This window comes from Tasmannia lanceolata, unplaced genomic scaffold, assembly GCF_043159265.1.
Source record: "Tasmannia lanceolata isolate RefF3 unplaced genomic scaffold, GAP_Taslan_0.1 ptg000016l, whole genome shotgun sequence".
In the NCBI taxonomy this organism is placed as follows: Eukaryota; Viridiplantae; Streptophyta; class Magnoliopsida; order Canellales; family Winteraceae; genus Tasmannia; species Tasmannia lanceolata.
The window spans coordinates 3,830,706-3,843,141 of NW_027518693.1; the positions used below are offsets into that span (position 1 = coordinate 3,830,706).

At 37.6% G+C, this 12,436-nt stretch overlaps 2 protein-coding genes across 4 annotated transcripts in view; both read right to left on the reverse strand.

The window, feature by feature from the left end:
* Positions 1–2,692: 2,692 nt before the first annotated feature.
* On the reverse strand, positions 2,693–7,096 carry LOC143849075 (Thioredoxin superfamily protein). 2 transcript variants are annotated; one of them, XM_077358120.1, is made up of 3 exons: positions 6,632–7,096; positions 6,475–6,556; positions 2,693–3,013 (listed from the first exon to the last, which is right to left on the reverse strand). In XM_077358120.1, the coding sequence occupies exons 1-3, from the start codon at positions 6,872–6,874 to the stop codon at positions 2,976–2,978; spliced, it is 363 nt and encodes a 120-aa protein (XP_077214235.1). In that variant the 5' UTR covers positions 6,875–7,096; the 3' UTR covers positions 2,693–2,975. The 2 variants fall into 2 exon arrangements, with proteins under 2 accessions (XP_077214235.1, XP_077214234.1); XM_077358119.1 differs by having other exon boundaries at positions 6,467–6,556; positions 6,632–7,082.
* A 4,197-nt stretch (positions 7,097–11,293) lies between these two features.
* The window catches only part of LOC143848121 (elongation factor), an 81,913-nt gene continuing 80,770 nt past the window's right edge, over positions 11,294–12,436 (reverse strand). For both annotated transcript variants that reach the window (XM_077356950.1, XM_077356949.1), the window contains one exon: positions 11,294–11,612. In XM_077356950.1, coding sequence (XP_077213065.1) covers positions 11,531–11,612 — 82 coding nt within the window. In that variant the 3' untranslated portion in view covers positions 11,294–11,530. The remainder of the gene's footprint in view (positions 11,613–12,436) is intronic.

Genomic DNA, 12,436 nt, shown 5'->3' on the forward strand with positions numbered 1-12,436 from the left:
ATTGGGCCAATAATCGGTTGGGGCCCTCGCCATTGGTTGTCACAGTCTGAAACGAACAAGGCCTTAGATTACGACATGACCCTTGTTCTCATTTTGGACCCCTCTTGTTTCATCTTTGCGAAAGAGCGGCCTCAAAAGTAAGGCCAAATATACAGTTTTGCTCTCTCTCCCAAGGTATCTGCGTTGAAAAATGCTGGAGTCTGGTGTGTTTATGGCAATCCCTTTGGAAAGGAAGATGGAGGGCTGCAGGCACAGGCAATGTGTATAAAAGAAAGCTGTTTTGTGGGGTCAAAGTCACAAAGGTGGCAGGCCTCTGTTAGCCCTCTCTCAAACATTAAAAGCGCTCTCCCTAAAGGGAAGTATCTGACAAGAATTACTTCTTTTCTTTATTGCTGTTGTAAAAACATACCACATCTGATAATGAAATGAAAATTCATGTTTATGATAGAAGTAGCACTTTCCCCATTGGATGCAATTTTTTGTTTTTTAAACGACCCCATTGGATGCAATTGTAGCTGTTGTACTGAAAAAGTTGAGGTTTCAACTTGTTATTGATGAAGGCCGTGATTATTCTCTACCACTCCAATACCCTATGTTATGTTATACGGATTCTTATGAGTGGTTGAACTACCCATCTCTGATTCCAATACTTCAGGACTTGTTTGACACTTGCTGGATTTTTTTTTTCTTTCTTTGGGATTTGTTTGATACTTCTGGATCTTTCTTATCTGCTTTTTTTTCGAATACTACCCCCGCAATTTTATAATTATTGCATGGTTTGAGTCTTATTCATGTAAGTTTTTTCATAACACAAGGATTTTATTTCAAAATAAATGCCGACATGGCTTTTTTATAGTAAAAAGGAATGAATGGCCATTATTTTTACAATTTTGTAATAGTAGTTAACAATGGGAATGCCAGCATGGCGTTAAATAGCCAATTAATACCTGAGTAGCATCAGGTGGCTGCTTGATGCTAGCATTCCTCTTATTAAGAATAGTAAGGCCGGGTTTATTAAAAATAGTAAGTTCAAATTTACTAAAACATAGTGAGTTCGGGTTTACTAAAAAACTATAATAAGTTTGAGTTCTAGTTTGTGGAGATTTTTCAGTCAAGTTACGATTAGGAATTCTAATTTGTTTAGAGTTGGTATTTGGGTTCAATTAGAATTAGTGGATTATAAGCCTTGTCAAGTTAGGTTAGAAGTCCAAGTTTAATTAGAAGTAGGGAGTTATTTGCCACCAACACCCTTTTCTCACCCCTTTGCATTACCACATCCTTGTCTCCACCAACACCTTTACCTTCCCCTTTGCCCTCTCTACATTCCCTTTGCTCATTTTGCTCATTCCCTTTCACCCTCCGTTTTCCATCTCTTAGCATATAAACCACCCAATTTCTCAAGAACCAATCATTCTCAATCTTTTCCCCATACAACCAGTCTTTACCCTTTATTTACATTCACGACTCATTCTTTATCAAATCTTTAACGTTCTTGAAGCTTTCTTAAAACCTTTCAAAAACTCAATATATACACCCATCAAGAATTAAAGATCCCTATCAAGAATTCAAAAACCTTTCAAGAACCTCATCAGGCTACATGTAGAATTACATTTTTTGTACCCATCCGGCATCATTTTGAGTGCAAAACTGATTATATGACTCAAAAAGTGAATTTAATTTTGAATCGTATAATCAGTTTTGCATCAGGACTCAAAATCCAAAAGAAACAGGGCCTTAGGATACGGTTTTGTCAGATTGCCAAAAGTTCTAAGGTAGAAACGGTAAATTTAATGGTTGCATGTTTGGCAAAACCATGAAAAAATATTCTATAGATTTGTTGGCCCATGTGCGCGCGGGCGCGTGTGCATAGACTTGGGAGGGAAGGAGTGGAGAGTGCATGGAGAGACCACGAGAAACCCCTAAAAACAGTGAAAAAAACATATAACATTTCAAATTGGCTTTCCCCCCTGTTTTTCAGGGAGGCCTTTATGCTCCCCTCATGCCACCCTCTCAAGGCTATCCCTCTCCTTCCATCTTTCACAATTGGCCCCACTAATATTCCATGGAATATTTTCATTGTTGCCAAACCTGCCCTTCTTGTCTTGAGATAAAAAAAAATATAGCTTAGCTTCATAATGGTGGATACTTCCCCATTAACAACCCTTACATAAAATCTTGTCTAGAATGACCCAAATCCTACCCATGTCCAAAGGTAGGACCATGTGTAGATGAAGAAACCAACCCTTCATAACAAGCCTTCCATTAGCTATCAACTGTTTCCACCCCACAATTAGTAAGGAAAACTACAGATCTGCTGTTCAATTAGAAATATATTTGTCCTTCAGTTATGTCTGCTTTTCACAGTCCATTCACAGGCTTGGAGGTTATAGATATGCATGAATGTTACCAAAATAATTAGGACAGCACCTATATACTTCTTTTTTCTACTAAGGCAGGTCAGCTTGGAAGTTACAAATTTACATGAGTGTTACCCAAAATAGTTAGGACGAAGCCTATCTACTTTTTTTTTGTCAATTAAGGGTTCCATATTCCAACCATTCAGGGGAAAAAAGAAAAGGGTTCCATATTCTAACAAAATTACAGGTAAATTCATCAGTGGAAGACATGGAAGTTCAGATGGAATAATTCAAATATGGAGCCTGGTAAGAAATTTAACAGATAAACTCAAATCACCAGAGACAAGAGAGCATATGGTTGCATTCATTCAGGACTTAATTAAAACATGTAAAAGAAAAGAGTGCAACGATACTACAAAAAAGAAACATAATGATTATTGACTATCCTCAGATAGATTACACTAGAAAAGAACAGACACTTCACAATCAATTTCGAATTTGCAATATTTCTTTCAGCTATGACTTGATGAACATCGAACATGAAATACATACTGAGTTACTGACAACTCAAAGACCTCTCATTGTCTCAATGCAGCCGCAATTTTCTTTTGGATGAGCTCAACTCCAAGACGAGGGGATAATCTTGGAAGGGTTTCCTGCAACAGTCAAATGGTTGGGAGTAAAATTTTCCATTTAATCAAGTATCATACATAAATACAGTTAGTCAAAAAATATTGGAGAACAGGTGAAGAATAACCTCATGTAGAAAAAAAGCATTTATTTTCTTTGAACACTGAAAAATAAAAAAATTAATGAAATTGGAGAAAATAAGGAAAAGTGGAACAATCAGGTCAAACAAAAATGACATGAGTACATAATAAACAGTCATCGATTGATTCCAATATAGACACACATGTATGCAAAATGATATTTCGACCCCCATAAAAGCCATTTCATCCACTTCTTTTGTCTTCTATTCTAAATGACCGACTAGGGCTGTAGTAGTTGCCCCAGCCGGTAACCCATTTGAAGAGAAAAAGGGTAAAGTTAGTGAGTTTTATAAACATTTTTTTGAACAGTGGAGAGAGAGAGAGAGAGAGAGAGAGAGAGAGAGAGAGAGAGAGAGAGAGAGAGAGAGAGAGAGAGAAGGGTTCAATCTTTTGTTTTTTACCTCTCCTCATTAAAGTTCATTTTTTTGTCTTTTGATTGTTGAAGTTGACGCTGCTCCATGTATAATCATTCATATTAAGGCCCTGTTCATTTAAGATTATGAAAACCAATTGTCAGGGCTAAACCAATTATTGGACTCAAATTTAAACGTAATTTTGAGTCCAATAATCGGTTTGGCACTCACAATTGGTTGGCATAATCTTAAACAAACATGGCCTAAGTAGAGAGAGAGAGAGAGAGAGAGAGAGAGAGAGAGAGAGAGAGAGAGAGAGAGAGAGAGAGAGAGAGAGAGAGAGATGGATTTGGGAAAGAAGGAGATGGCTTTCCCGGAATGGATTGAAATATAAGAGAGATGTTATTCTGTCATATAGTAGGATGATGTGGTGATGTTGCTGACAGGAGGCATTCAGATTCTCAAGGGTGTGTGCAATATGGCATACAAGAGTTTGATATGGCTAAATTTTCATACTTATATCTGATCCTATATCCACAACGGCCAATTTGTGATTCATGAAGCTGAATCCGACCACATGTCGTAAATGTAGCATTCCCCTCCATGTATTTCACCATCACCCACTTCGTAATTTGCGATTCCAGCCATCAGTGACCCTATTATGTAAGCCCCACTTCCTTCACTTCCACCATAGAACACCTCATCTCGGTTCATCCATTCGGTCTCCTCCCTCCAGCAATAAATCCTCTCCCATCTTTTACTATCCAAACCACATTTTTCCAGCATTGCAGATGGAGTAGGAAGCTCATGAAATGGAAGAAGCTAGACAGAGTGGGGTTATCGCTGGATGGCTGTTGGGTTGGAATGTAGATGGTGTTTGTGTGTGTGTACGAGAGAGAGAGAGAGAGAGAGAGAGAGAGAGAGAGAGAGAGAGAGAGAGAGAGAGAGAGAGAGAGAGAGAGAGAGAGAGAGAGAGAGAGAGAGAGAGAGAGAGAGAGAGAGAGAGAGAGAGAGACCTGGGCCTACAAATAGAGAGAGAGACCTGGGCCTACAAATAGAGAGAGAGCCCTGGCCCTGGGCCTACCACCACTAGAGAATCTCCATCTGATGGGAACCCTTGTGAGGGAAAGACAGTAACAGAATGCAAAGAATCATATTTTGACGTCCATTAAAGAAGCTCTTGATGCTCAAAGTATACATATAAATTAAGAAACACAAACAGTAATCATGTATTCAAATTTCTATGTAAAGCTGGAAGCATAATTAACTGCCATTTGACATATAACAACAGATACATATAGTTAAGAAATAGAACCATTAATGGCGAGTTCAAAGATTGATATAAAACTGGAAGTATAATTCATAATTCATAAACATCAAATTAAACATTACTAAAACAATCAATTGCATTGGTTTGACAAACCAGATTTTGGAAATGTTATTAAGGGTAGGGAAGCTGGGTTATATATCTAACCAATGGCTTAGTCATGCATACTCTAATGACTTGCAATGTTCTCTAGGGGAGATGGCACGCAATAAAATCTGTCCAAATTTGTTGCTCAAGTGTCTTTGGTTCCAAAATTCGGTGCCCACGTGTCTCTTAAATCTTAAGAAGGCTCATAAGGCATAGTTTGTTGTGGGGGAGAGGATTCAAGGCTGACCAATTAGCCAAAATGAGATATTTGATTGCGGAGAAGTGTCTGATGAGTTGAGCCGGAGCTTTCCTGGACCAGCCTGTGGACTTACAGCTTATTCTTGCTTGAGGTGATTACTAGTCATGGCATAAACAAGAAAAAGTGTGGTCCATGAATGATAAATTTGGAGGCAGGTTTTTTTTCTTGATATTACTGACTCAAGGGCTGAGTTTGGGGATCTTTGATTCAGATCATTAATGCTCCACTGATAATGGCTCAGCAGAAATTTAGAATTGGTGATTGATAGTTCAAAACATTGAGGAACCAACACTTGTAGCTTCTTCGAAGGATTGCTTATTAAGGCTATCTGTTGTATTTATTATTATTATTTTTCAATGAGAATGAATATTTTGAAAACATTTTATAGACTCACATTTCCATGTTATACAGTCACAATAAATTTGCAATTTTTTTCAATTTATGGTGTGCTTAGCAGTGGTTGTCAGTTACCTATCCCAGCGTAACTGAAGAAAGCAAATCATTCATTTCTTGAACATGGAAAGAAGTGCCAGTGAGGTCCAGAGAGTCCCTTTATATCCAAACATTTGTGGAAAAAATCACCCAAATCTTTTAAACAGGTTTAAATGGGAAGGGTAGGCATCATGGCACCAAGCTAGAGACAAGAAATCCAAGGATGACTCATCTTGCCTCTTTCGAGAAAGCTCCGTCTATGCCACAAGGTTAAAGAAAGTAATACTTGTAAAAAGTCATCCAATATGCAATAGGTTTGGACAGGGGGGAAGCTTATGAAGCAAGAGTGAAGCATGTACAATCAGGATGGTGTCTTGCCTTTTGACATATCAGAACAGGTGTATCACAAAGCCAAACATTGAAGGGGAAAAAAAAAAGAGTTATCCAAGGTAGACAAATAACATAATCCATAGCAATGAACTATGAATAGAACTTGTTTAAGTGGTCGCTAAAACATTTACCTCAAACTCTTGATCTAATATTTTCATCTTTTGAGAACACCAAGTTACACCTTGCAACCATATAATCAAGTAGAACATCACAATAAGGCAATTCTATGACAAACTGTTGCATTCAATGATTGGTAACTACCTCAAGGGGGCTTCCCCCTGACAAATAGCCTAACTAAAGCATTCACATGCGAATTGTTCCAATTTGGATCCACCAACTTATTTGTTAGAATCATGAGTAAGAAACCCATTTACAATACAAATCAAATCTGCATAAACACTCTAGAAGCAAACAAATTTACTTGACTAAGAAACCAAAATGAATTACAAAGTTTAGCAACACGGGGAATTAAAGAACTAAAGAGGACCCACTTCGGTACCGTCTGAGAGTACTCTGGCCAAAACTGGTATCTCATACTGGTAGCTCCTCTCCCATTCAGGATTAGTTGAAATATCTCTTATCTAAAACCCAACAAAGATAAATAAAAACACAAAGAATAGATGAAAAAGGAGAATAAGAAAAACAAGAATAATAACCTGGAGCTGAACGTCGTGGAGGGAATTATCGGATCCAGTAGCTAAAGATAAAGCAGCGTTAAGCTTTTCTTTGAGGCCATCACACAAACAGCAACCGGGTTTAGTATAGAGAACGAGTTTTCTCGATGGAGAGGGAGATTGGGTTGAGAATCCACACAAAGGGGTCAAAACCCACTTGGGCTTTTGCCTTATGAGAAGCCCAAAGGAAGCTGGTAAGGTCCACGATGCTGCTGCCATTGCCATTCGGGAGGACCGGATTGGGGTGGCCCAGGGAAGAAATGGGGGATAATATATCTTTTCTCAAGGTTTGAGGCCACGTTTTGGAGCGCTTTGGTCATGGGAGGTGCTTTTGAGCTATCTATTTGTGCTGTTGGATCAAATATCAAGGGTGGTATTTCCATTGTCCCACCTTCGCATCTTTGTATGCCCGTTCATCATATAATTTCTCATCTTTAATATACCATGAAAGGGAAATTATCAATAAGGAAAATCATCTTTGCATCATATGGAGTTTAAACTCCCAAGTGGCCAAGTTTTGGAGCTCCCCTTTCATGTGCCCTATGGCCATGGCATGGAAGGCTACCTATTCTCTTGGCTAGGCAAGGTTGCAACTTGGGCCAGGTTTTACGGGACCTGCATCGACCTGACCTAAAAATAACTTGGGTCGAGTTTAGAAATCATGGGTCTTGGGTAGGGCTAGGTTTTAGGTTGAAAAACCGACCCAATCTCTGGTCGCGTTGGGTTTGGGTCAGGTTTAAAGGAATAAGACCTCTGAAACCCAACCCGACTCATAAGTATCTCTTAAATAACATGGCAACTTTTTTTCCCAATATATTGAAATAATTATATTCATTGAGGTGATCATAATTTGTGATGTGAAAAAATAGCTTCCTACTTGAATTTATGCACCTAAAGACACGAACTTAGAGATTTTTTGTGTGAAGAGTTGTTGTTTTCTACATACTCTGAAATTAGTTATTATCATGCACTAGAAAATAAAAACCCAACCCGACTCGAAAAAATCTCTCTATTAGGTTAGGTTTACGGATCTTGGGTTTTCCCATAAAAATTAGATTTGACCCGAGATAATTTCTAGGGTAAGATAGGGTTTTGGAAAACCCAGCCAACCCGCGCCAAGTTTCAACCCTTCTTTCCAAAACCCAGCTCGCCCGCCCCAAGTTTCAACCCTTGTCCAAAGTAGTGTTTAAAAATGCGGATGCAATATGGAATGTGGCCGAAGAAAGATTCATGTCGACTCAATGCGGACGCGGTTAAGAATGATGTTGATGCGGCTGAGTACTCGGCTGGCACGCTCATAACTCGGGAGAGTCATAGGAGTTTTTATTGACTCTGTAGGGTAACATGCAGAATGCGGATACGACGCAATGCAGAACGCGACAAAGGTAAAACGGAGTCGACTCGAGGGAGTCGACGTGGGCACCGGGGAGTTTTAAAACTATGCAACCCCCGGTTACAAAATATATGAATAAATAAAATATGAGGAATGCTAAACTGAGGGGCACCCATTCAAAAACCAGCTACAAGGGCACCCCTATTGGACCATCATGTCAAAATACAATTATAATGGCACTTATAAAATAAAATTAAAGGAATAATAAATGCAATTTGACTAAATGGTCCAATGGGGGGGGCGCCTTGTAGCAGGTTTTTGCAAGGGAGCCCTTCATTTTAGTCTCCCTCATAAAATATTTTTGAAAAAAATCTTGAATTTTGGATTCTCTGTTTTAAACTTTTAAAAAATCACTAATAAATTGGGCAAACACAACATTGGTGATTCACTGTTATACGGATTCTTATGAGTGGTTGAACTACCCATATCGGATTCCAATACTTAAGGACTTGTTTGACACTTGCTGGATTTTTTTTTTCTATCCTTGGGATTTGTTTGATACTTCTGGATCTTTTTTATAATTATTGCATGGTTTGAGTCTTATTCATGTAAGTTTTTTCATAACACAAGGATTTTATTTCAAAATAAATGCCGACATGGCTTTTTTATAGTAAAAAGGAATGAATAGCCATTATTTTTACAATTTTGTAATAGTAGTTAACAATGGGAATGCCAGCATGGCGTTAAATAGCCAATTAATACCTGAGTAGCATCAAGCGGCCGCTTGATGCTAGCATTCCTCTTATTAAGAATAGTAAGGCCGGGTTTATTAAAAATGGTAAGTTCAAATTTACTAAAACATAGTGAGTTCGGGTTTACTAAAAAACTATAATAAGTTTGAGTTCTAGTTTGTGGAGATTTTTTCGTTTAGGAATTCTAATTTGTTTAGAGTTGGTATTTGGGTTCAATTAGAATTAGTGGATTATAAGCCTTGTCAAGTTAGGTTAGAAGTTCAAGTTTAATTAGAAGTAGGGAGTTATTTGCCACCAACACCCTTTTCTCACCCCTTTGCATTACCACATCCTTGTCTCCACCAACACCTTTACCTTCCCCTTTGCCCTTTCTACATTCCCTTTGCTCATTCCCTTTCACCCTCCGTTTTCCATCTCTTAGCATATAAACCACCCAAATTTCTCAAGAACCAATCATTATCAATCTTTTCCCCATACAACTAGTCTTTACCCTTCATTTACATTCACGACTCATTCTTTATCAAATCTTTAAAGTTCTTGAAGCTTTCTTAAAACCTTTCAAAAACTCAATACACCCATCAAGAATTAAAGAGGCCTATCAAGAATTCAAAAACCTTTCAAGAACCTCATCAGGCTACATGTAGAATTACATTTTTGTACCCATCCGGCATCATTTTGAGTGCAAAACTGATTATATGACTCAAAAAGAAACCAATGGATGAAGAAACCAAAGGTAGGACCATGTGTAGATGAAGAAACCAACCCTTCATAACAAGCCTTCCATTAGCTATCAACTGTTTCCACCCCACAATTAGTAAGGAAAACTACAGATCTGCTGTTCAATTATAAATATATTTTGTCCTTCAGTTATGTCTGCTTTTCACAGTCCATTGAGAGGCTTGGAGGCTATAGATATGCATGAATGTTACCCAAAATAATTAGGACAGCACCTATATACTTCCTTTTTTTTCTACTGAAGCAGGTTTATGTTACCCAAAATAGTTAGGACAACGCCTATCTACTTTTTTTACAATTAAGGGTTCCATATTCCAACCATTCAGGGGAAAAAAGAAAAGGGTTCCATATTCCAACAAAATTACAGGTGAATTCATCAATGGAAGACATGGAAGTTGAGATGGAATAATTCAAATATGGAGCCTGGAAAGAAATTTAACAGATAAGCTCAAAATCACCAGAGAGAAGAGAGCATATGGTTGCATTCATTCAGGACATAATTAAAACATGTAAAAGAAAAGAGTGCAACGATCCTACAAAAAAGAAACATAATGATTATTGACTTTCTTCATTGGGTTGACTGATGCCGTTGTAGCATAAACCTGTTTCAAATTTACAATGGAATTAACAAATGTGGCAACGAAATACTTGCGCCAATTAATATAGTCACAAATATTTGCCTCTGGGAATTTCTTGGGAGGGACACACATGTTGGGATATTTTATTTTATTTTTTTGCTAATTTAGGGTTTATATAGGGAAAAAACTTGAAAATGAAATATATAAAATTTAAGATCAAAACTAGGACAACAGATAGTATCATGAATTTATCGCAGTATTTTCATGATATTTTTGTAGTAAGAAATAAATATGAAGATAACTCGACGAATTTTGAAAATCTTGGAATTATGTAATTTTTATAAAAAAATCATAAAATATTGTTATATTTAAAAAGGCTACTGATATGGGCCCTATCATGTTTTAATAAATACACTAACTCATCTCATCCTTTATTTTTTCAACAGCTGTGAAAGGCAATTACAGTCAAGGTTTAAAATTTCGGTTTCTGTACCGGTTTCTGAGTTTGAAATGGTCGAAATAAATGACCATTTCGGTTTTTATGGGTTTCGGTGTCGGTCTCCACCGAAATCCGAAATTTCGGATTTCGGTCGAAATTTAAAACCATGATTACAGTTGCCAAATAGCTCTCAGAACCAAATTAAAACCAAAAAGACTAACTGAGCTTGTGTCAATATCAGTAGCCTTTTTAAAATATCAGAGATGTTTGTAGGGCTGGCAATGGGACGGGGCGAGGCCGGATGTTGCATTCCCCATCTCCGTCCCCGCTTCAGGGATGGCGGGGAATACCTAATCCCCACCTCACACAAAAATTCTCACCTCAAAAAAGAAAAGACAATCCGTGTTTGTGCACTTATCAAAATATTGTAGTGCCAATATCACTAGCATAAAAAAATATTTACTGTTAACTTAAAAAAACACTAACACAGTACTAAAATAAGAGGATATTGATAATGGCTTGCATATTAAAACGGGGCAGGGCGGATCCCCTTTTTCACAGGTGAAATTGCCAGCCCTAGATGTTTGTGACTAATGCTTGGTTAAGGAAAAATGAGCCATGAAGCATTCACATCGAAGGCCTCTGAGTTATTTCACATTATGTCATCTACAAGTCTGTCCTTTATGAAGATCCATATCATATTGACATCACATGGGTTCCAAGAGGGCATCCAGATCATAAGTTTGGACAATCCTAACCCTCCGATAATTGCCTGGAAATTGAAAAAAAAAGAAAGAGAAAAAGAAGTCCACAGTAATTCCAAGCATGGTTTAGTGGGATTTCATTCTACAAATTTGATGCATAAACTAGTTATAGTATCAAGGAAATTTGATGAATAAATACAATGGAGAATTTTTAGAATTGCATAACATGGAAGCACCGTACAATGACTTGGTTGTCTATAAAAAATAAGAAATTACAGGCATTCATGGCATTTACAAGGTTGATTTTGTTTTAGGCTTCAGAGAATGATCCTGATGATATTCAGAAAGCCTTCATCACAGCTTTACTGGATGCTCCAACTCCCTTCGCCACAACTTTCAAGACGGCGCGATGCCTGTACAACCTGTAACAGAGATAATGAAAATCTTAGTAGTAAGAAACCTGCAAATGTATAACGGAGACAATTGAAACTTCTCTTATTAGACTAACATCTCAAAATCATATTCTATACATTGCAGAAGCCAACTAATATTCTAATTTTCTTCATAGAAACACCAATGCGAGGGACATAAAAAAGGTAACTTATAACAGGCTTTCAAAGTTGAAGAAACATTAACAGAGTAACAGCTCAAAATCATATTAGATTCATTTCAGAAATCACCATTGTTCTATTTTTCTTCATAAAACACCAATGCAAGCTGAGGGACTTTAAAAAAAAGTAACTTCTAACATGCTTTCAAAGTTAAAGCATCGTTATGAAGTATGAAAAGTCCCTCTGCATTAGTTGCCTAATTTAAAGTGCTCCTGAATGTGGATAGACTTGCAATAAGAATCCTTGATTAACTAGAGCTGTGATATAGGCCATACGGCAACCCCACACCTGCAAATTTTTAGCCATGCCAGAACCATCATTAGGCCATGTTACAAGGGGATGCTAATCTGACCTGTTAAAGACTCACTAGCCCATACTAAATGGTCCTAACCACTTTATCATACCCAAGAACTGGCAAAGGTTAAACCCTCGACAGGAAAAAGCCTAAAAAAAAAAATAGCCCTTAGCACCATCAGTTTGTCGTGAAGCCAGTGACCATACTAGATTAATGACTATGAATGTCATACACATGTGGGACGCCATATGGCGTGTACGAGGATAAGAAATGGCTATAATGCAAATGGTATTTTATAGCATAGAGTTCTAATAGCATAGGGGGTCGGTTTCGAGTCTTT

Coding starts and splice junctions, on each gene's coding strand:
- LOC143849075 (XM_077358119.1), bottom strand. CDS start 6,874: ATGGCAATGGCAGCAGCATCGTGGACCTTACCAGCTTCCTTTGGGCTT. Junction 6,557..6,631: donor TCCACGACGTTCAGCTCCAG/GTTATTATTCTT, acceptor GTTGGGTTTTAG/ATAAGAGATATTTCAACTAA. Junction 3,014..6,466: donor TACTCTCAGACGGTACCGAA/GTGGGTCCTCTT, acceptor TGACTGTTGCAG/GAAACCCTTCCAAGATTATC.